The 24,381-nt window shown below is 29.8% G+C and overlaps 3 protein-coding genes and 1 long non-coding RNA gene across 5 annotated transcripts; 1 reads left to right on the top strand and 3 right to left on the bottom strand.

Moving 5' to 3' along the window:
* Positions 1 to 732: 732 nt before the first annotated feature.
* On the bottom strand, positions 733 to 6,726 carry LOC126833602 (uncharacterized). 2 transcript variants are annotated; one of them, XM_050565029.1, is made up of 11 exons: positions 6,682 to 6,726; positions 4,123 to 4,192; positions 3,957 to 4,034; positions 3,858 to 3,887; positions 3,301 to 3,354; positions 2,991 to 3,020; positions 2,888 to 2,917; positions 2,682 to 2,729; positions 2,180 to 2,209; positions 1,851 to 1,943; positions 733 to 1,004 (listed from the first exon to the last, which is right to left on the bottom strand). In XM_050565029.1, exons 2-11 carry the CDS (start codon positions 4,184 to 4,186, stop codon positions 760 to 762), a joined length of 702 nt encoding a protein of 233 aa, XP_050420986.1. In that variant the 5' UTR covers positions 4,187 to 4,192; positions 6,682 to 6,726; the 3' UTR covers positions 733 to 759. The 2 variants fall into 2 exon arrangements, with proteins under 2 accessions (XP_050420986.1, XP_050420987.1); XM_050565030.1 differs by lacking the exon at positions 6,682 to 6,726 and adding an exon at positions 4,330 to 4,403.
* A 6,557-nt stretch (positions 6,727 to 13,283) lies between these two features.
* On the bottom strand, positions 13,284 to 16,781 carry LOC126833592 (uncharacterized). Its single transcript, XR_007684976.1, has 4 exons — positions 16,458 to 16,781; positions 15,089 to 15,231; positions 13,865 to 14,141; positions 13,284 to 13,404 (listed from the first exon to the last, which is right to left on the bottom strand). It is a non-coding gene; the product is annotated as an uncharacterized LOC126833592 (long non-coding RNA).
* Positions 16,782 to 18,021: 1,240 nt separating this feature from the next.
* On the top strand, positions 18,022 to 24,191 carry LOC126833590 (LMBR1 domain-containing protein 2 homolog). Its single transcript, XM_050565015.1, has 12 exons — positions 18,022 to 18,309; positions 18,412 to 18,569; positions 18,995 to 19,162; positions 19,709 to 19,919; positions 20,013 to 20,189; positions 21,956 to 22,130; positions 22,474 to 22,655; positions 22,938 to 23,071; positions 23,141 to 23,246; positions 23,320 to 23,521; positions 23,595 to 23,693; positions 23,784 to 24,191. The coding sequence occupies exons 1-12, from the start codon at positions 18,136 to 18,138 to the stop codon at positions 23,966 to 23,968; spliced, it is 1,971 nt and encodes a 656-aa protein (XP_050420972.1). The 5' UTR covers positions 18,022 to 18,135; the 3' UTR covers positions 23,969 to 24,191.
* On the bottom strand, positions 20,248 to 21,534 carry LOC126833591 (dynein axonemal assembly factor 10-like). Its single transcript, XM_050565016.1, has 2 exons — positions 21,095 to 21,534; positions 20,248 to 20,946 (listed from the first exon to the last, which is right to left on the bottom strand). Exons 1-2 carry the CDS (start codon positions 21,495 to 21,497, stop codon positions 20,279 to 20,281), a joined length of 1,071 nt encoding a protein of 356 aa, XP_050420973.1. The 5' UTR covers positions 21,498 to 21,534; the 3' UTR covers positions 20,248 to 20,278.
* Positions 24,192 to 24,381: the final 190 nt, after the last annotated feature.

The following is a 24,381-nucleotide window of genomic DNA, read 5'->3' as shown; positions in this document are numbered from 1 at the left end:
ATAACGTTTTGACATATAAGGGATGGGGTTAAAATTTGTCCAACTAATAACTATAAAATTGTAAAAAAAAAATAATTAAAAAAAGTCTAATATCTTCTATGTTATTGACTAGTCCATAGTTATCCAATCACCAGGTACATACACCTATATTTGAATTAACAAAATACTGTAGTACCTTTATTTTTGTTTGAACGGCCCGATATTGTTTGTTCTAGTGCAGTACCTAACCGAAATTTACATTAAAATAAATATACAAATAGTTCGAATGGCACAAACTATAACCAACCAATACTCATTAGACGTTCCTATGCGATTTGATAACTCTACAAAATTGAACACATACACACAAGTACACCTCGTACCATAGGTATCGATATTACTTTTTTCACTTCGTTTAATTTTTGTTATTACAAAAAAATGGTCCGAAGAAGTGAAAAAATGGATGTATTAAAAAAAAAAAATGTTAGGACTTAGGCTAACTAAAATTAAATAATGGTGAAGCAATGTCGACAGATGGGATGGATGGAGAGGAGTAATGGTCCCGACAAAGGACCTAAATGGCTTTTATATTAAGCTAATAAGAATTATGATTGAAGAAATGAAATAATTTATAACAGCAAGTAAATACTTTTTATTATGTAGTATATAAAATTATTTGACAATTTTTCTATTAGTGTGACACGAAAAAAATATTTAAATATAATAACAGTAATACTTTATACATTAATTTTAAAAGAAACCTGAAGGAATATAAATTATTTATGCTAAATCAAGAACGAAGCTCGGGTTTAGCACCTTATGAGTGACGTTGTCTACATAAACAATAGAATCATCATCGTATTGGAATGACTTCACGACTGTCGTTCCATGATGTATGACACATGTATTGTCGTCGGGTGTAACTTCAGCATTTGTTATGAATGATGTTGGATCTTTTACACTCCAGAACAATCCTATCATTCGACATGTGTGGATAAAATCAAAATGTTCGTAGTTCGTTGGGTCTAAAAAAAAAAAAGTTTTCAAAAGTTGGCCAAATTAAGCTTGCTGCACTGGCAAAAAAAAAACATAGTTGGACAAATTAAAATAAAGGCTAATCTTATATTTTACAGGAGAGAGAAAAAAACATGATTTATTCATAAATCAATAATTACTAGCTTCTTCTTACTAAACCTATCAAGTTTAATTAAACCTGAACCTAGCAGTTCATCATCACCCAACAGCATTGCCTGTCTTACCCTTTGACATTCTCCAAAATTAAACACGATTGTCACCGTTTTACTCCTGCTAATCCTCAGTCCTTTCTCTTCAAGCGGTTCTCTCCACTCTTCAAGTATCTCAGCCATTCTTCCGATTCCCCCCCCCCCGCTAACGCTACGTCATCCGTAAACATCATACACCAAAGCACTTCCCTCTGTATATCTTTCTAATCTCGTCCATTACTAAAGAGAACAAGGAAGGACTGAACGCTAAACCTTGATGCACACCTACTCTTACACTAAAATCTTCCATTTCACCACACACACTCTTCACCCTTGTACTTGCCCCATCATACATTTCCTCTATTACTTTCACTTACACCCTTGGCACTCATTTTTACTTTAACGTCCCCCTCTAAACCTCCAATTAACGAAGAACTAACTAATTAGTTAAAATAAATGAACTTAGAAGGACCTATCTAAGAGTCTAAACGTCATATAAGGTGGATAAAAAAAAGCAGTGAATAGAGCGTGCAATATAAATTTAGGTGACCCAAAAATAAAATCAAAATTTAAGTGGGACGATTTATTTATGTTTGTTGTTCCAAATATGTATTTTTTCCGTATAACTACTAGTGTTTTATTATTTACTAAGTATAATATCGAGTATTAACAATGCTAAATCGGGTTTTAACATAACTCTTCGGTCAGATCCAAGATCATTCATATTTTTTTCATGATAAGCTGAAAAATTCGATAAATGTGTTAAACAAAGTATAAAAAATTTTGTAAAGTGTTTTTATTATGGCAATTTTGTAACCTCGGTAAACACGGTGAAATTTCAAAATTACAAATTACATTATTCGAAAAACACACAAGCCATTCCATTCTACTAGCTGATATTAGTTTTTATAAAAATAATTTTAAAAGAAGGCTTATTCTTGTTGTTCAATATTTGTATGGTAGATAAGCGTAATTACCGAGATCTGCAACCTCAACTTCAGTTAAGTCTGTAACAAAATCATGAAAATATGCAATAAATAACTATACGGCTATTGAAAAATAAGTATTTCATTATACGGTACGTACAACGGTAACTTTAAAACTAAGATTACTTAGGCCAATTAATTAACTTGATCGTTTATTTATGAAAGATGATTAGTCACAATTTTGTTGGCCCAAGTACAAAGGACCCAAATTTTAAATAATTTTTTTTAAGTAAAATTATATGTGAAACACAGTTTATCTTTTCGGATCAAACCCTTCCATAAACGATCGATTCAATTTAGAACACTTGAAATAATTTCTAGAAGCCACTTTTGAGTAAACGAAATGAACGGAATGGCTTCAAATGATCTTTAACATCAAGTTGAAAATACTTAGCTTATGACAATGATTTCAAACCGAAAGTTTTTAAGTTCAATTGAATTTTCTATCAGTTTTGTAAAGTGTTTGTGAAAATATGTTGAATTTTATAATTACCTAAGCCTTCGTGCATTTCTCGTTGCAGTTCAAGCTCCATTGCGTGTTCTAAAATTTAAAACAAAACATATTTTTATGTTATTGTTTGCCATAACGATAGACATCTATCGTTACGGCAAAATTAATAACCATATGATTGCTATCATAATTTAAAAACTAATGTAAAAGCCGTGTGTAATGTTTTATAAATATGAAATAAGAATTACGGATAACAGGGTCTTCATTGAAGTTTTGTTCTGAAATTAAAAACGAAAACATTTTATACTTGTGAACAACCAACAACTATATGGAAATATTTTCAACTATTACCAGGTAGTGCAAACATAAAAGTCAATTTCTCTGAAATTATGATTACAAAAAATTAATTTTTAAACGATATTAGATAACTTAATTTCATGTTCCATTATAAATTTAAAGGAGAAAGTCAAGGTATAAAATACACGTTTTTATAATAATAAGCAAGTTAAATATTCAAATGAAAAATTGAGTGATTTAAATTTAATATTTATATCACTCATAAAGTTGCATTGATATATTGTTTTTACAAATAATTGTATCGTTTCCAAAACATTTTTTCTGCTAGCATACTTAATCGGTTTTTTTGTAGAATAATAGTTACCCATTGTGACCGCATTTTGACAAACAAAATGTGTTATTTTGCCACGAACGGTCCCTAAAATATATAAATAATTAATTGAGTTAAAAAAAAATCAAATGAAATTTTAATGCGACATAATATGTAGAAAAATGTTCTGAATAGAAGTACATTTTAGTTAAACGTGGCCCATTTAACTCTAGTGATAAACCGTGTTGGAATTTTATTAGACAATTATTCTATAATATCTATTCTAGATTATCAATCATATTGTACAAACTGAATTATTATATAATCATATTATTCGTGCGGGACACTCTTTTGAAAAATATTGCATATAGTGCATTATTTGAGCTTTTTATCCTCATCAAACCTCGACTTCGCCACTGTTGATAACTCCTGGAGTTCTTCGGTAAAAACCTTTTTTTTTAAATACAATACACACACAAGCCAATAATCGGAAACATTTTTTTTTTGTAGAGATTATAGCTGATAAGTACAAATTATCTTATAGTCAGGCAAATGGCAAGTACAAAAAAAACATTAAACTTATAGTATTTATCATTTTAAGTATGTCTTACTTTGTTTAACATGTTTCTTAATGAATGTGTCTGTAATAAATTATGTATAAAAACTGTAAGTGGTAAAACTTAAAAAAGTATTTTGTAAACAAAACTGACTTGTAGTATGAAGCCTCTTTCTATTCTCTAGATCGGCTGATCTTTCCATTTCGACTAATTGTTTATCGTCTTCTTCATCTGTAAAAAAGTTATTTAATTTTGTTTAGATTTATATAAACCTAAACCAAGTACCCTGAGCAGGAACTTGTAAAAACGAATTACATACCACTACTTGCCAATACGTTTAAACACAGTACAACACAGCACAGTAATACATACAGAACTTTCATTTTTGTCTGCAAATATTAATTTAAAAATGTTATATTAGACGGAGGTATACTTACAATGAAATCTAAACGTTTTTTGCACAGTTCCTATTTGTACATTTTTTAACTCCAAGCAGTATTATTTCTTTCTCGTTATGTTTACTTACTTACATTGCTTTGACAAGTAGTTAAAACTTCTATTGTTATAAACATGCCGGTAAAACATCATGGTTTTCTTACATTGATGCAAAGATTTCTTTACAACAACATATTAGATACGATTACAGAAAATATTGAAAAACAATTATTGACAAATGTACCTATACTAGTTATAAAAAATAATGACTTTACACGCATTTCAGAGTACGGTTGACTTGAATAGAGTAGTTTTCGATAGAAACTACACAGATGTAGAGGCCTCTTAATTATGTCAAGACATTCTATGTCTATTCATTCTGGTAGCCTAAGACAACTGTCTTAAAACAACTGTTGTATTTTACAAATACAATTTTTAAAGTTTTACTATTTTTTTTTTTATGAAAAACAAATGTTTTTTTGACTTTAACATGTATTATTATTTGTCTTTTTGAACGTTTCAGTTAACTTGCATACCTTATTGTTACATATATTATATCGAACACAGATTTTGTATTAAAACCAATAATAATACTTAAACAAACAGTTTTTTGACCCAAGTATGTCATGTATTCTAGTTAACACATTTTTTATTACTGTGTTCATATTATCTGATGTATTAATAAATAAATTAAATTCCTCTTCATTCATTAATGTGTCACAGTTAAGAAAAATAGTATCGTTAAACATTTTCTATAAAATCAAATTAAATGTAATAACATTATTGACATAATTAAGAGGCCTCTACATCTGTGAGTTTCTGTCGAAAACAACTCTATTCAAGTCAACCGTACTCTGAAATGCGTGAAAAGTCAATAATTTTAATAACTAGTATAGGTACATTTGTCAATAATTGTTTTTCAATATTTTCTGTAATCGTAACACGTAAGAAATGTAAATGTTTACACTAGGACAATTTATTAGAAAAATAGTTATTTGGCACAATGGTTTTCATACATTACAGTACATATACATATACAGAGTTTATTATAGGCCACTCAATATCTCACTTAGTTCAATTAATAATTTAATATTCACACAGACACTCATCTCGGATGACATTACAATATCCTGTAATAAAATTGGGACTAGGACATCCAGGCTATGTTAGGTTAGCGGTCAACACAGGGTCATACGTGGATCATTTGACGTTTCACTAAAATTTCATATTTTTCAAATCATCCAAAATGAATTTAGCTAATATTTATTCAGCAATTACTAAGTACCTTTAATAGGACTAAAAAGTAATTTAAAATAAATAAATTAAAAAAAAAAACTCTTTTAAAAACATGCTTTTCTAAAAAATAGAAAAAAATTAAACCAAAATGTAAAAAATAATTTTACTACAACAACAATTTACCAACGAATATTGTAGAACATTTTATTTAAAATGTCATTTACTTTGAAAACAACCGTTAAACATCTTTAATTGTTTTACTAAAAAGAAAAGTGTGAGCCCTATTCAACAAAGTCTAGATTCATTCAGTTAAGTATTATAAAATGTATGTGTTTCTCACATGTTAAACCTAATTTTAATTACTAAAAAACTTACAGTATAAAAAATTATCTGAAATGTTAACTGATTAACTTATTATAGACTTGGCTGAATGAGGCCCACGCTTTTCTTTTTAGACAACAATTTAATGTTTAACATTATTTAATATTGTAGTTAATTTTCGGTTGTTTTCAAAGTAACTGCTATTTTAAATCAAATGTGCTACAATTGATTGGTAAATTGTTCTTGTAGTAAAATTATTTTTTACATATTAGTTCACCTTTTTACTATTTTTGAGAAGAGCATGTTTTTAAATTGAGAATAATCTACTAAACATTTTGACTGGTCGATAACAAGTTTTGGGCAACTGTTTGTGAAGAACTTATACTTTTAATATTAATAATACGAGTACCCAACATTATTTCTGGTGATATTATTCAGTTAGTGCAAAACACTTGTTTAAAAAATACATGTTTTTTTTATGTTCAATATGTAAACATATTGTTACTACGTCTGGAGGAACAGCTAAAATAAATATCATATAAGTATAATATGGTATACAAAACTAAACAAGTGCTGAAAGCCCTACACTAAAATGCTAAAAAAACAATTCACATAGATTCTAAATACAATAAAATATCACGCCAAATTATTCTATACAACAACTTATTATAATAATAAATTATCACACCAAATTATTCAAATAAAAGTTCTTTGTTTAAAAATGAATTTGAATAATTTTTAAAATTATCATTTAAATAGTCTGTAAGTGATTTTTTTAAGTAATTATATTAAAATATTATTTGTAGTATACATCATTAATATATTCTACATTTAGAAAATATATAAAACCAGTAAATATAAGAAAACAATTTCGTATATTACTTACTTAAATAATTTCAATAGTAGTTATACTGACTGCTTCAACGGTTTGTATACGACTTATCGAATGGCTTATATTTTGTTGACCGAAACAATAAAAATCTAGATGTATTTTGCAATATTGTTTATGCGAATTTGTTAACATAAGCAACATTAGTCATTTTTTGTTATGAATAACATATTTATATTATTCTGAAGCATACTACCAAGTAGGGTATAATATTGTGCTCAATATTATACAGGGTGATTTTTTTTCGGATTAGGTACGAAAATATGTGCGCGCAAAAACATATTTTTCCATGTTTGTGTTATTTTGTTAGGTTTTTTTTACAGTAAAACATGTTTTTTAGCAATAATTCAAATAATTTTTTACGATTTGTGCGAAGAAACCAATGTACAACAGCATGTTTTTCTAAGCTCGTGTTGATCTTATCGATACAGGGTGTCCCGTCAGGTTTTAACAACACCTTCTTGAATTTAGATTGAGAACACTTTAGGCTATGATGCACAAAATGTATTTCATCAAGCAAATGTATGAAGGTCATTGTAACAAATGAACATAGATTAGACTTTAATGTAGTTCGATAACAAAATAATTATACTAGTTAATAATTGTCTACTATGTACAACGCGAGTATGAAGTGCTCACAAAAACAAAACGGATTTAATTCTACAACATTGATTAGTCAAAGCTCCTCCACATAAAGTCAATAACAATATATAATAGCTTATAGGGAAATAACTGAATGTTTGTAAAATGTTAAAATATGTTAAATCAAGACATATTAAATAGAAGTCGCGTTGTTCGTCTTCCAGATCTAACTATTCGAAAAAAAATGAAAGGTTTTTTTGGTCATTTTGTTTTTAAAAAAAAAAACAGTACAGTGAGGTCGGTGCATAGTGGGGACGGAGCATAGTTGGGTCGGGGCATAGTGGTGACGGGGAGGTCACAGGTTTACAGGAATTTTTAAATCTGAAAGTGATAAAATCACTTTCGAAAAAACGCTTCGATGTAAATCGGTAGTTAGTATTTTCAAGCCAGTACAGTCCAAACCAAGCACAGTATAAACCAGCAAAGTTAGAAAGTTTAAAATGAAGGTTCTGTATTTACAAATGAGCATCAAAGCGTTTATTTGAAAGCGATTTTATTCAATTTTGTTACTTTTATTTATAATAATTCTTGTAGACCTGTGACCTCTCCGTTTCCTCATTGCTTTGATTACATTATGCCAATACTCTACTGTACTAGTCCTCTCGGATAAAATCACTTTAAAATTAACGCTTTGATGCACATTTGTAAATACAGAACCTTCATTTAAAACTTTCTAACTTTGCTGGTTTATACTGTGCTTGGTTTGGACTGTACTGGCTTGAAAATACTAACTACCGATTTGCATCGAAGCGTTTTTTCGAAAGTGATTTTATCACTTTCAGATTTAAAAATTCCTGTAAACCTGTGACCTCCCCGTCACTACTATGCCCCGACCCAACTATGCTCCGTCCCCACTATGCACCGACCCCACTGTACTGGTTTTTTTTTTTTTTGCAAAAACTTAGTGGACCAAATAACACGTATACAATGTCTTGTTATATTTTGTTGGAATGGTCGACGATTCATGTTTCAATCGTTTGTACTCCATAGTTTAAATTATAATCGCTTATTCTCAATAAAATTAATATTTATGTATTATATACTTTTATTAAAGCAATCTCACACAAACTATTTATACTTCACAGATGATATTATTTCAAAGCTATATTATACTTCTATTTTACTAGATTGACAATGTACAAAATAAAATGCAACTAAAAAAACCTTTTCATAGATCCTTAAAATGTAAAGGGTGGGATAGTGAAACGGGTTTTACCATTTAAATACATTAGAAAATCGCCTCATAATACTGCCTCATCCTGTATATCAATTTCTTGTTATTTTCTAAAGGAAAATCGATTTTCTTACATTTAAATTAAAATAAATCGTAAACTGGTACTGTGATGGAGAAAACAATAAATTTTACCTACATATATTACTTATTAGTTAAATATTACTAACGTGTATAGCCACTAGCAGTCGGCTGTTGCCTGTTATTTAACAATAACCTTTTATGGAGATTTTAAAAATTGTGTTTTTTTAATAATAGCATAGGAGCAGTATCATGATGTTAAATGTTCACGAGATTTGATCTAGTCATAAAATAAAGTATTATCATTTATGACTTAATTATTATTAAAATTTATCTTAATCTGTATATAGTAATAAAATAATGAAATATTTTATACAAAATTAGAGCTACAAGTTGATAAACTAAAAAATTAAAATTAGCACGAAGCAGATTATCTAATATTAGACAATTTAAACAATCAAGCGTGAATATCTTTAAATGAATAACAGTATAACAATATGCAAAACATTAGTTGTCCTTTAAAAAAATTTTGTAATAAAAAATACATTTTTAGGCGGTATACTGCATAAAAACCAACACTTAATCTGAATCCAAAAAACAACAGTCCTCTTCATTATTTGCAGGTAGTTGGACATTATACACTCATAGTTACACTTCGGTAAGGTTATATAACGCAGGCTATAAAATAACGAGATAACGACAGTGGTTTTCTCGTATCAGAATCATTAAGTGTCTTAATAAGTACACGGATAGGTTTTTTTCCCAATAAATCGAGTTTCTACTATAATCAGTTACACGATTTAGTCGCCTGTGATATCATGTAATAAACACAATATTATGATACCGATCATTGGACCCTAACCTAATCTAACACGGATAGACGTTACCAACTGATAGTTTTTAGTGTCTGTTCGTTTCTCACATCTGGTACACTGGGTTTTTAGTAAAAAAAAAAAAAAAAATTGAATTTGTGTAAACTTTAAGTCAAAAGTGGTACTTGAGCACAAAACCTAATAGTATCATTCTGCATAGATATAAATAAAATTGTTTTAATGATTTGATCAATTTTTTTTAAAGATTTTAGGTGTTTTTGTTAAAATATACGCAATGTGCGAAAACACGGTTTTCCGGCAATTAAAAAAAAACTGTAGTGCCGAATTTTTCACCTGCTTAATATGTTATGGATACATATGAGTTCCAACTACTGGCAAATTTTCAACCCAAAAGTTTTAAAATTACGGCTAAAAACCCCGAAAAACAAAAAAACTTGTACCCCCCTAGGGGGCGGGAAATGGGTATATTTTGAATTTGACAAAACTGACGTGCGCGGGCATACCAAATAAATATTTCTTATAAATTTCAACTCGATCCGACTCTTTTTCTCGATACTATAGCCAGTAAAAGTTCTAACTTAAAAACTCGTACGGTTTTTTTTTTGTTTTTTCAACTTTCGTCTGTGAAGAATTAAACTTTTTCAACTTTTACCCCCACAAAGTACCAACTAGATAAAAATTGCGATTTATAGAGTTGCTATTCGAAAGAATTGGTCCAGTATTAAAGAAGTTACAGTGTATACAGATAAAAAAAAAACACACATCAGAGTAAAACCAATACCTTCTCGCTTTGCATCGAAGCTAAAATAAAATTAAACACCCAGTTGCCGTTAAGTTAAATTTTCAGTAACTTTAAAAATAGTTATCCAAAACGGGTTTCGACCAGTCAACATTTTTAGTACATTATTCTCAATTAAAAAAGTGAAATGAAATAAGAACAATTTTTGTAAGAACAAATTATTGTGAATTCAGGATTTTAAAAATTATCAATTTTAAGGACGAATATTTAAATTGCTAATTTTCACGTGGGGGTGGGAATGGGTTGGGGGATGGGTGTGGGGGTGGAGGAGGGTGGGTATGAGGTTGGAGGCATATGTTGTATTCACAACGTTCAAACCAAAACTGAACTAAAATGAATCTGAGAGGTCATATTTGTATGAATTCTTTTAAACCAGATAATAAACAATAAAATATAAGCCAGAAACTTGAAATGTTTTAATATACTAGCTACTTTAGATACTAGCATGTTACTGCTTGTTAATTATGATAAAGTACATTATCTATAATTCCACCACTACTCGTAATTTATTCGGTACTTCAACGAGACATGAAAATGCTCTTTCGTGGTTGCAGACTCAGCTGAAAAATGTTTCTCGTTCAGTTAACTATTTAATTTCTAATAATTATACCATACCATTAGAACCACTTTATAATCTGCATAGTTGTTTTGTTGGTTGAAATTTCAATAATAACCTAAAAGTAATATATTATCCGATGCTTACAAACTAGTATATGATATTATAATTACATACAACTGATTGGTATAAAAAGTTTAGTACAAAGCGTTTAAATATCAAACAATTAAAAAATAAATAAATATTAACAATAGATTTTTAAGTAAAATCGACTTAATATTACACAAAAATATGTATATATATATATATTTTTTATACTAAAATTATATATATTAACTATAAACACAACTATATGTATATATATATACACATACACACACACACACACACACATACTACGCTTACCGGTAGTCCCTGGTACAAAATCTATTATACAATAATTTTAAAGATTTAATTATTTAATTGTAACCGCTTTATTTCAATATTGTATATTAAATGATTTTAACTACCAGATGTTTAAGCTAATTAACATTAATAAAAACAAAAACAAATTTTGTGTGTAATATTAAGACGACTTTACTTAAAAATCTATTGTTAATATTAATTTATTTTTAATTGTTTGTTATTAAATGCTTTGTTACTTTTTATACCAATCAGAGTTGTATAAAATTAATTAACAAAATTATTTTTTTAAATTGTGCCAGTTTCAATGCGTAGGAGTAGACATTTTTTTATTAAATCTTAAATTGGTGTGCTCTTAGAAGCGTTCTATTGGAAATAGAAACATATATTTTGTGCAAAAATAGAGGCTATATGCAATATTAAAGATGACAAAATTTGTTTTAAATAGTTAACTCTTTACTATGTTTTTATTTTGTTTTTTTTAAATGTTAAGGGTGAAGAAGCAGATTTTTTTAACTTTTACTCTCCCAAAGTAAGAATTCGATAAACTTTGTGCTTTATAGAGTTGCTTCTCGAAGATATTGATCTAGTATTACAAAAGCTACAGTGTACACAGACACAAAAATAGATCACATCCTTGTTAAATCAATAGCCTCTCAAACGGACTGGAAATAGGTGAACAAAAAAAATTAGATGGAAAATAGTTGGCTAGAAAACATGTAACAACACGCAAATATTCTAAATTTTAGTTATAATATAGAATAATATATCAAGCAACAATAATTAATAAGTTAGTTCCATCTGACTTACAAATACAATTATTAAAAAATACATATTATATTCATTACTTATTTATAACATTTAAAAATATATTTTATGTAGGCCTTAAAGAACCATAGAATATAATATCCCAATTGAGTTTTGACGAATATGATTCAATCATAAATATTGTCACTTGTGGTGATTTTCGCCAGCATGCGCGAGTTTGTGTCTAGTGAAGTTGGATTTTTAACAAATGATTTTAAACAAATGGCACATTTGTAGGGCTTTTTTTCCAGTGTGAACAAGTTCGTGAACGGCGAGTTGGTTTTTCCGAGAAAATGACTTTAGGCATACATCACATTTGAAGGACTTTTTTCCAGTGTGGACAAGTTCGTGAACGGCGAGTTGGTCTTTCCGAGAAAATGACTTTAGGCATACAACACATTTGTAGGGCTTTTCACCAGTGTGCACGCGTTCGTGTTTTGTGAGGTGCGTTTTTCGAGAAAATGATTTTAAACAAATGGCACATTTGTAGGGCTTTTCACCAGTGTGCACGCGTTCGTGTTTTGTGAGGCTCGGTTTTCGAGAAAATGATTTTAAACAAATGGCACATTTGTAGGGCTTTTCACCAGTGTGCACAAGTTCGTGTGTTGTGAGGTTCGTTTTTCGAGAAAATGATTTTAAACAAATGGCACATTTGTAGGGCTTTTCACCAGTGTGCACAAGTTCGTGTTTTATGAGGCTCGCTTTTTGAGTAAATGATTTTAAACAAATGGCACATTTGTAGGGCTTTTCTCCAGTGTGGACAAGTTCGTGAACGGCGAGATGGTCTTTCCGAGAAAATGACTTTAGGCATACATCACATTTGAAGGACTTTTCACCAGTGTGCACGCGTTCGTGTTTTGTAGAGGTCGTTTTCGAGAAAATGACTTTAGGCAACATGGCACATTTGAAGGACTTTTCTCCAGTGTGGACAAGTTCGTGAACGGCGAGTTGGTCTTTCCGAGAAAATGACTTTAGGCATACAACACATTGGTAGGGCTTTTCACCAGTGTGCACGCGTTCGTGTTTTGTAAGGTGCGTTTTTTGAGAAAATGATTTTAAACAAATGGCACATTTGTAGGGCTTTTCACCAGTGTGCACGCGTTCGTGTTTTGTGAGGCTCGTTTTTCGAGAAAATGACTTTAGGCATACATCACATTTGTAGGGCTTTTCACCAGTGTGCACGCGTTCGTGTTTTGTAAGGTTCGATTTTTGAGAAAATGATTTTAAGCAAATGGCACATTTGTAGGGCTTTTCACCAGTGTGCACGCGTTCGTGTTTTGTGAGGTCAGATTTTGTAGAAAAAGATTTCAGGCACACATCACATTTGTAATGCTTTTCACTAGTGTGCACGCGTTGGTGTTTTGTTACGATGGATTTTGCAGAAGAACCTTTGATTTTTTTATTCGCTCCATTACCTGTACCATTGACACTACAACAAACCATTGTCAAGTAATAATTAATAACGTTCATTCATCCAGTTTAATAAATATACAAGGTGATTTTACCCCATCCTTTAGTGACTTATGAATTTACGTTAACGAACTTGCGTTACCAGCTGAACTCAAACTCTTTTCAAACATTTTTAACATTAGGGTTTTAACCAATAAAGAAAGTTTGAAAAATTAATCACAGACATATTAAAAATAACTGTCTCATAATAGTCTATTTTATAAATTGCAATTTTTTCATTATTTACCCTTAATTTCGAATATAATGCAATCCTTATAGTTGTAACGACTAGTTTAAAATTATTTAAGCGTTAAGATGCGAATTAGTCAGTATATTCTTAAACAATAAGTGACTAAATTAATAAAAACGATATCGCGCTTTTATCTAAACAACAATAATATTGACAACTATATATTACATCAAATAATAATTTGCTTTACCTGAATTTATTTTTGACAACTTGTTTTCTAATGCTATTCCGGATTTTTGAGTGTTCACTGTGCGTCAGAGTAATGTGTCGTGTCATTTTCTTTTTGGTGAGCGAATGACTTGTTACATAAATCACAGACAAATGTACATATTTCGTCCAAATCGTGATTTGTTGTTGGCGTACCAGAGAGATCATTTTCTTCAACTTCAATTACAGACTCAAAACGATTACTACCCAAAATGTCCACTTCAAATTTCACTGTGGTTTTGCTGCACGTACTGATGTCACTAAAAACAAAAAACAAAATTAATTTTAAAGCTGAAAAAAATAATTTAAAAATATCTGTTAAGAATCATGCAGCTCTTGTAAAAATTTGATTTATCTAAAATGTTCTATGTGCTTCGTATATACAATATGCATATCTGTTAATTAATTAAAGGTCAACCCAAATTTGAAAAGTAACACTTTAAGCTTCAGTTGGATGCTAAAAAGTTAGTGGTTTTTTTTTTAAACAACATTGATTGATTCTTTTTGTAAACAGATAAATACAGATAATATTTAAAATACTTCTACACCTATTTAAAAAAAATTGCAAAACATAATCATATCCAAATATTTATCACATTATTTTTTAAATGTATTTAAAATATTTAATTTAAAAATCACATTATCTATACACATATACTCTTTTAATACATTAACTATTAATATCAATAACAAATGTTCAATACACATATAATTTTTTTTTTTTGTTAAATGAGTCTTTATAAGGTTGCATTTATTATTTGAAATTTGCTAAACAAAATGTATTCAATTGATGTTGTACAATACAATATTACTGTAGAGTGGTGGAGTGGCTGAGAAGATTAATGTGACGTGGTGACTGAGGTAGGCCCGAATATAGGGTCTATTCACGGTGAATCTGTCATATGCTAAATTATACTATAACTGAGATGTATTTAAAAATCTTTTATTATACGCAAACATATTTTAAAGATATAACTACCTATTAAGTTAATTTCATGAATATAACACACATGGTATTACAAAGTCGGATTAAACGTTACAGTTTTGTAAATAGGTATTTAAAGATAATATTTAAAATATTTCTACACCTATTTGAAACATATTACAAACGTCTAATAAATTTAGCATAGAATCAGAATGATATCCAAATCTTAATCATATTATTTTTGAAATGTAATTAAAATATTTAATTTAAAAATCACATTACTTATACGCATCTCCATCGGTTGTTTTCTCAGAGGCTTTGGTAAGCTGTTCTATTGACTGTTTATTTTCATCCTCTATTTTTATCATGGTCCTCTGGAAATAATTGTCCATTTTCAATTCTCGGTTGTTTCCTCACTAAAATAACTATAAAAAATAAATTTAACTTAATAATATTGGAACAAAAACACATGATTTATTAAAAAAAAAAAAACTATAGCACTAGTTTAAAAATAATAAATAGTACTATTCCAAAAAAAAAAAATATATATTTATGTATATATATAATTTAAAAATTCATAACAGAGCAGAGTTATATGCACTAAAAAGGTGGTATGTATGATGCGAAGTACAAATAGCTGCTTAGTAGATTTATTTAGTTTATGCACCCATAGCACTAACACTTTCAATATATGCATTAAATATTTTTTACCAAATTAAAAAAAAATATATTTTTTTAATATATGCCAGTATTTAAATTTGAATAGGTTATATTTATATAATAAAATAAATAAAAACTTAAAGTAAGTCTAATTTGCGTTCATTATAAAGTGTTTAGAATTTCAACAAAACAATATTAAATAGCACCGATTTAAATATTATGTTCTAAAATATTAAAGATAACATTTTCGATACTTAAGAAACGTGGAATGGAACATAGATAAATATTTGTACAATGATAAACGCCAACTGACTTTGCAAATTGTAGCAATTAGTGTTATATTATTTTTATGGTAATATATAAAATTGAGAAATTGACTAGATTAGTAAAATTATATCACAGTATAGATAGTTTATAGAGAAATTATAGAACTATTTTACCAGTATGTCAATAATAAACAAGATTTTTTAAAGTGATCCACTCAATATCCTATAGGGATAAATTAGTAATTTTATTTTTATTTTCCCTAGTGTGATCTCAATGTTTTACAAATTTAATGTTTTTAATTTCTTCCTAAATTATTTATTTTTATATTAACTTCTGAAAAGTGAAGTTTAAATAGAGTTTTACTGCATAATGGAATACTATCGCTTCTGTGCCAGTAGCCCATTCCAAAACGTACCTAACCTAACCTATCCTAAAATAATTGTGTCGATATTTTTTATAAGCGTAATACTTCTATGTTGATTGTAAAAAATTCTGAAGCGGTGCCGCCAAACGGACAATATAAGTTTTTAATTTTATATACAGAATCGGTGATTAGAAACAAGACGGCTTTTAAAACCATTTTTGCCGGGTACCAGCGATGTCGTCCCTACAGCCGTCGATAACGCTTTTAAAATGAACGTATGCGGTAGTACGATATATACTCGTACATTGTAATAAAATAAATAAAACGAAATAATCAACGATATTGTTACTTGGTACTTACTTAAAAACGGCCACGTTGGTCAGAACTCAGATCTGAAGATCCAAAACAGTTGTTCGAGTATATAAGTATAAAATCACTTAGATTATGTAACTTTTTTATTTATGTTTTTTATTCACCAACATGCAACTACGCAGCGAAACGACTTTTCGAGTAAATCACAGACAAATGTGCAAAGACAGACGGATAATATTACTATGCCACGGTCCACGAATCGGCTGGAATTTGGAGAGTGGAATGTGGATGCATAAAACATCTTCTCTAAATCTTGGACAAGTGAACGTGTCGAGTTAGTAAACGCCAAACGGTTGTTTAGTGTTTACCATGGTAAACAATTACACTGTACAGTGTTTGTTTGTTGTTTACCAGCAACGTAGATAACGTTATCAAAAGTGTTGTTATCAACGTTGGCGGTAGCTATTGCCTATTGAGTCTAATATTTTATCGACAAATGTAATATTAAAAAATTATGCATAAAAAGTGAAAACGTGTCAGTGTTCATTTAACGTATTATTCGGAAAACGACCAACTAGAAAAATAAAAACCTTCACGTTTAATTTGGAATTTTAAGAAATCGTTATTATAGTTTTCAAACATTACGGCCAACGCATTTTAAGGTGTCGAGCTTGTGTTTTTTATACTGTACGTTGCTGTAGATTATTTTTTAATTTATCGTACAATTTGTTTTAATGGTTGTAAGAGCTCATGCACAACATTTATCATTTTAAAATAACTCAATTGTGTCGTAACATATAATTACACCTTTAAATGATAAATAACATAATTTCATCAGCAACTCGGTGCTTGGATTAAAACGTAATAATATTTTACGTTGAATGTTTTCTTAATAATTTTTTTACAAAATATCTTTAATTTGTGTACGCTGACTGGCATATTTTAGGTTACTTTTTTGGTTTTAAGTTTTAAAATAATAATAATATAATAGTAGAACTAACTAACATAATTAATTTTAAAGGTTTAATTTTGCATAGATAGTCCACAGACAAAATAACTCGGCAACTCAATCAATAGCATGAATAAATGTAACTAATGTGTAGATAATAATTTGAGTAAAACTTTTGTTGTCAAAAAGTATTCCTGGACTATCTATGTATGTTTGATTTGTGGTTTAAATATAAAAACAGGTTTGAAACAAGATAATTTATATCTTTAACACATTATAATATAAATCCTCTGACATTATTTTTTTTCAAAAACAAAGATCTATAGAATGAAAAATAACATTTGCATCAATGCTAAAATAAAATAAAACAATTTATTAAAATCAATTTAAACTCCACACCGAAGCTAAAATACTTAATATTGAATCTATTAAAAACAATGTGTGTTGTTGCTGTGCTTGATTTATTGTTTCATTATCTGATAAAATGTTGATATTTTTATTATATTATTTTAATCTACTTATTTCAGAGTGGTATGCAGAATGATAAATCTTCTCCCAGTTTGCCGGTGACGAGTACAAAGTCCAAAGAAGATATTCTCACAGAATTGAAAAGTTATACACCTAAAACGGGATTATTGCATCACAAAGAATCTACAAAGTTATTACTTTGTAAACCGAAATTGATGCCGTTGAAATCCATGACATTAGAGAAAATAGAGAAAATGCAATTGGAAGCCGAAAAGAAACTCTCTAATAGATGATTTTGTTTCATTTAAAATGACTGTTGGAATATTTAGCGCTGAAGTTGTGTTCGCTTTTATTTTCACAACGATATTACTGAATCGTTACGGCAATTGGAAAACGCAAAATGTCGTTGTCACGTTATCTGTACTCATCGCTTGGTACTTTTCCCTTCTCATTATATTTGTTCTTCCCATCGATATATCTTTAGTAAGTATTCTATTGTATATTAATTAACATGTATCCAGATTATAAAGTCTTAAAACGACAAAGTCTGTATATAAATATCATAAAATATTTATTTATTTACAGGCTGCATATCGTAAATGTGTCAAAGATCATTTACCACAAAACATAACTAATTCTAGTCAAGATACAGTTACGTGTAAACAACCATGGAGTTACGTGCCACAATCGACATTACCAAACATGTGGAGAGTGGTTTATTGGACTTCACAACTACTAACTTGGTAAAATAAAATAAAAATATTAGTGTTGTACCAAGCTACACGTTGCGATTAACCGAAGAATAAAGTTTATAAGTATTGTGTTTACCACTTAAATTTGAATGCACTTTCTTATCATTTTTATTTTTCGGTTGTTCGTGAATGTTTTTCACCCATTTTTAATATTGACACTGTGCAGACTATAAAAAAAAACTCTTTCTAAAGAGTGCTACAGTTATAAAACTAATGGTTTAATCCAACTTTTGTACATAATACATATTGATCAGTAAAAAAAATTATACTATAATCAATTTTTAAAATAACAAATAAGCTAATTTTTAATTTTTCAATGTTTTCTTATGGGACGAATAGCTTGCGCTGTTGTCCACTGCAGTGCTGAGTGTCTATAAATGTATTTTTTAAAATAAAATGTGCAATTTGTTTTTCAGGTTTATCATGCCAGTTATGCAATATTACGTTAAATCAGGAGAATTTACATTGAAAGACAAACTAAAAAACGCTATTAAAAGCAACACTGTTTATTACAGTACACTAATGACAATAGTTACGGTTTTAATAGTTTACATTGCTCTGAAACCTGGAGTGCACCTAGATTGGTTAGTATTGAATAATTTTAATTATTTTTAACAATGTCTATCTATTAAATTGATTAATTGAAAAAATACCATCAAAGGAAAACCATTTTTTTAAAATTGTATACCTAATAGATTTTATACATTTTAAAATGTATGTGTGGGAACTAATTTTGGCTAAAAAAAAAATCAACTAGTTTACACAAACCCGGATTTTTTTTAATGAATTTAAATTTAATAAAAAAAAAAAAATTATAATTAAAAATAAAATATTTGTTTAAATAATAAAATAAAATACATTTTATTTTATTATTTATTTTAACATTTTATTTGAGAGTAAAAAAAAAATATACTTAAAAATCATATTTGATGCGCTAAATCTTTATGTATTTTTAAATAATTATTTTTCAGTTATATAAAAAAGATGCCAGGTTTGAAAGTACCTAACTAGTTATGTTAACTAACGGTTACTGAACAAAGTAGCTTTAAACTTGTCAACTCGTTAACACAAAACAAAAAATAATTAAGATACTCAAATCAAATATGTATTGATTGTATTTTTTTTTCCAGGCAAAAATTAAAAGCTATTGCATCATCAGCCAGCAATACGTGGGGTTTATTTCTCTTGATATTACTGTTGGGTATTGCTCTAGTTGATATTCCCAGAGAGTTATGGCGATCTAGTCAAATAGAATATACATTGAGAAAAGTATATTTTAAGCTATCTAAACTCAACACGGAAAAAATTGAATCTGAAGGAGCGTTGGAAGATGTCATTGAGGTATATTGTTATTATTTTTTCTATTTTAAATTTATACAATAATATTAAATGCGATAAATAGTTTTCTTATTTTATATTTGGTTGTTTTCACAGTCGATTAAAAACTTGAGTGTCAGTATAAATCCGGAGGATCCTTTGTATGATTGTTTTCAAATCATTTTAAAAAAAGTTCCCGAAGATTATCGCGATTCTTTATCCAACATAAGATCGAATTCAAGGAGGTCTCACACAACGGTTTCGATTGGCGTATTGACTCGTCTTCATAAACAAGTAATTTGAGAACAATTTTATTGCACACATTTAACAAACGAAAACATTTTGTGTGAAAATTAATTAAACATAAATTCTAAAAAAATTGATTAATATAAATTGAGTTTTGTAGTAATTAATATTCTAATGTTTTGATCAAACGATGTACATAACGCCAAACCCAATTTGCTTGGACACCATCGGAAAGCGTTGATCGGCTGTGTAGTGACAATTTGATTTTGAATTAGCTGTAGCCTGCCCGGATTAGTAATTAAATCACCGTCGGGTTCGGTTTTGCATCTCTCTTCGGGGTATAAGTATTTCCACAAGTACACCGTTCCATTTCCACCCGTTGTAGCGAACACCTCTCGTTTCTGAGGTAAATGTCGAACAGTCCATATCGTATGTTTGTGTAAATTGTTTCGCACGTAACCAAACCCTTTGGTGGGATGCTGTATTTTGGTATCGAACACATAAAACGACGACTCTATTGTCGTGGCCACCAACTTGTTCATTTTAATGTCGCTTCTGTCAAACTCCAAACTGCATACTCCGTTCGATACGTTTGTTTCCCAGCGTACGGCCATTGCTCGTAAGTCCAACATTTTTATATCCCCGTTGTCGTATCCCGCACAAACGATTCGTTCTTCAGAATTGTACGCGTTCCCAAACACCACGGTCCAACAATCCCTTTTGCTATCGCCATTGGCCGATTCCATTTTCGCTACTGGCAATTTTTCTCTCGGATCCCAAATTTTTACCGAACCGTCTTTGCCGCCTACAAAACAACGATCGTGATTTCAGTATGGTGCACAATGGTGCACAGGGCCCACAGAAATCTTATTAAAAGTGGCCAAAAATATTATTTCTCAGAATATTTGTTTAATCATATTTGTATATTTCAGTTATATTCACATGGTACATACCTGTAACTAATTCCGGTGCTCCGCATCCTATCCCCAGGCCTCCGACGCCGTCAACGCTGTAGATCAAACCTTGATGAGCTTTTGCCGTGTATACTGATTTGCCGGAATAATCCAGATCGACGATTTCCAAGTTACCCTCGTAATTTCCAATAGCTAGATGTGTTTTATTTAATGCGCTCGCTCGAAATGTCGCACATTCAATGGACGTTTGTTTTTCGTATTCGTGTACGGTCCGTATGTCGTCTTCGTCCAGCGTGTACACATTTAACACTCCTTTCATGTTTGGCTTGCCGCCGACTGCTATGAATTTTGCCGAATTGTGTATCCACTGACATTCTTTCAGTTGATAGTCTACTGCTTTTTCTTTATGGATAATAATCTGCGGTTTACTTAATTTGTCCATTTCCAATCAAAAAGTATTACTTATTTTACCATTAAGATGACTGATATGCGTTTGAGTTAAACAAGAAAAAATACACATAAACACCGGTGGTTGCTAAGGATAATTGTAAACAGATAGTGACATCAATAAACTAACAAGGGCTATACAAACAACGTATATACTTTTATGTCTTATTAATTTGTTATATTAAACAACCGAGAATTGTAAATATATAATATGTGAGCACAAGGGAGATCTATCTAGGTCTCAAATTTGTTAAGGAACCAAATAGATTGAAAATGTCTGATTTTACAAAAAAGCTTTTTATCTATTTATTTGAATTTGATAGTCATTTTTGTAAAAAAAAAAAAAACAATTGTTATTTTTAACAATTACTATTGTTCTTAATAAAACCGAATAAATGTTAGTTTTTTTTATATAGATTATTGCTTGTTAATAAAAATATCATATATTTTTAGCTAATCACCGCTGTACATATGTACCGGCGTACAGACACGCAAGGAAGTCTGACATTGGAAAAAGCGATTTTTTTAGAAGATGTTAATTTTAACATGACATCAAGAGACCGGAGTTTCAAGAAAACATATTGTGAACCATCCAAGTGGAATGACTATGTTGATATATCGAAAATTGGTATGTTTACTGTAGACTGTAGAATATAAAGGGGGTCGGTTAAAATGTTTAACTAGTTTAAATGAAATTAACCACTTGGAGTATCTAGTCCGACCGCGAACAAACTATTTTATGTATCATTTTCAATAATATTGATCAAACTTAATTGTATCCACACTAATACTAAAAATGTAATTTTAAACACATTTTTGCCTTTACAACACTTTTATTATAGATTTTTTTAAATTACTTACAAACTGGCATCGAAGCGTTTATTTAGAAGTGATTTTTATCACATTCAATTATAATAATTCCAGAACACCTGTGACTTGTGCTGACTTCATTTTTTTTTTTTTTTTTTTAGAATGGTATTGGTGGTGTTGTGTACACCCAGCACTTCTCCGTACGTTAGCAGTTTTGACCGGCATATTATCGGTAACAGTAGTTTGGTCCGAAATGACATTTTTCAAAAAACAACCTGTGCTCTCTATTTTTGCTCTCATGGTGAACGCGGCTAAAGAATCAAACGACTACGTAATGATACAGGTAATATTACAAAACTCTTATGTAGGCTATAACACATGTTAGAATTGAGTAAACGCTTAAGTCAATGGTATAGGTTATGTACATCTTGAGAAATCCAATGAAAATATGTTTGATTGTTGTTAAGAACTTAGCTAACACTTTTTGTATATGATTGAAAAGCCAATAATTGTTTAAGACGGTCTCTTTCTACGATAAACATCATGGTCGCCCATAGTCGCCTTTTTAAGTTGGAGCTTTAAGAACTTGAAGTTTTGAAAATGATTTCTTTATTTTTTCTAACAGATTCTATCGACAATCGCCATTGCATACTTGGCGTATTGCACGTATTCAACGATATTCAAAATAAAACTGCTCAACATATACTATCTAGCGCCAAACCATCAAACCACGGAGAGCAGTTTAATATTTTTCGGGCTGTAAGTGGTTTTCCGTTTTTTATATTACCAGCTTTTCCGATGTTAAAAATACATAACATTGTGTTTCAGGTTATTGAGCCGTCTTACATCGCCCATGTGTTTGAACTTTCTGGGATTAATTCACATGGACAGTCATGTGATTAAAAGTAGAATTCTAGAAACCGACTACACCCAAGTAAGTACATTTTTAATTGGTACCATCCAACCGATAAATCCTACATATTATATATTCATATTATTTGTCATAGATAATGGGACACATGGACGTAATAACAATTATCAGCGATGGGTTTAACGTATACTTTCCCACTCTTATTCTGATCGTGTGTCTGGCGACTTACTTCAAAATCGGCTCACGGATATTATCCATGTTGGGATTTCCTCAGTTTTTGGAGGACGATGAACTGGTAACCGATTACATTCAAGAGGGTCGCTTATTGGTCGTACGCGGTGAGTTGCAACTTTTTAGTTATCTTCATCGAACCATTTTGCACATTTGTTGAAAACTATTATTTATTTTTAGAAAAAGAAAGACGGGAACGTAAATTACGAGGCAATGAAATGCGGCGCAAGTACAGAGAACAAAGCCGTTCTACTAGAAGCGTTGAAAATCCTGAAGAAAGTTAGTGTACTTGGCTGTTGTTGTTTTTTTTTTTACATATTATTTTGCTTCTTATGGAAAATGTGTTGTTCACTTTTGTATCACCTTTAGGACTTCCGCCGTCCAGACAAGAAAACATGAAATCCTATTTGTTGGACAACGCCGAACCCGTCGACAGGTCGTATCAGAGTTACGCTACAGGCAGCATCAACGAATCGGAGAGACAATTACCGAATGTCAGTACGAGACCTAGCACCACGTGGGAACCACCGAGGAATATATTTAGTGACTTATAGTTCACTTATTATTATTATTATTATTATTTTTATATTAACATGATTGTGTAAATATATTTTTAAATCCCAAATAATTTAAATCATTCCTTAAATTGTATTCGACGTAAACACTATTATTGAATTCTTATACTATATTAATTATCGTGCACATTTCGGTATATTATTTAAATTATCTCTTTTGAATGTATCAATATTGGTTAAAATATAGAATATTGTGTATTGACACGGTTAGTGTATGTTGTAATTTTAATAAATTTTACATTTTCCATAATTCAAAGTACTAACTCCAATTTAGTCGTTTCTGAGTGCATGAAACTATTACCTAATCGGTGTTAAATATTGTGTTCTAATTAACAATGAGTCATCTAGTCATTTCTCAACATTTGATACACACACTATAATTACATACAATA

The sequence above is a fragment of the Adelges cooleyi genome, unplaced genomic scaffold (genome assembly GCF_023614345.1).
Source record: "Adelges cooleyi isolate 19-005CV unplaced genomic scaffold, UGA_ACOO_1.1 ACOO_flye_CR_arks_rails_tigmint_CR_PRNA_2, whole genome shotgun sequence".
Taxonomy (NCBI): Eukaryota; Metazoa; Arthropoda; class Insecta; order Hemiptera; family Adelgidae; genus Adelges; species Adelges cooleyi.
The sequence above is the reverse complement of the archived record's forward strand: the minus strand, read 5'-3'. Positions and strand labels throughout refer to the sequence as shown.

Bases quoted from the DNA above. Each gene is read 5' to 3' on its own strand.
- LOC126833602 (XM_050565029.1), bottom strand. From the start codon at position 4,186: ATGAAAGTTCTGTATGTATTACTGTGCTGTGTTGTACTGTGTTTAAAC. The intron at 2,918-2,990 runs GTAATAGTTGAA...TTTTAATTTCAG, and splicing joins TTTTATGTTTGCACTACCTG to AACAAAACTTCAATGAAGAC. The intron at 1,944-2,179 runs GTAATTACGCTT...CGAATTTTTCAG, and splicing joins AGTTGAGGTTGCAGATCTCG to CTTATCATGAAAAAAATATG.
- LOC126833590 (XM_050565015.1), top strand. From the start codon at position 18,136: ATGACTGTTGGAATATTTAGCGCTGAAGTTGTGTTCGCTTTTATTTTC. The intron at 19,920-20,012 runs GTATATTGTTAT...TTGTTTTCACAG, and splicing joins CGTTGGAAGATGTCATTGAG to TCGATTAAAAACTTGAGTGT. The intron at 22,656-22,937 runs GTAATATTACAA...TTTTTCTAACAG, and splicing joins ACGACTACGTAATGATACAG to ATTCTATCGACAATCGCCAT.
- LOC126833591 (XM_050565016.1), bottom strand. From the start codon at position 21,497: ATGGACAAATTAAGTAAACCGCAGATTATTATCCATAAAGAAAAAGCA. The intron at 20,947-21,094 runs GTATGTACCATG...GTTGTTTTGTAG, and splicing joins AGCACCGGAATTAGTTACAG to GCGGCAAAGACGGTTCGGTA.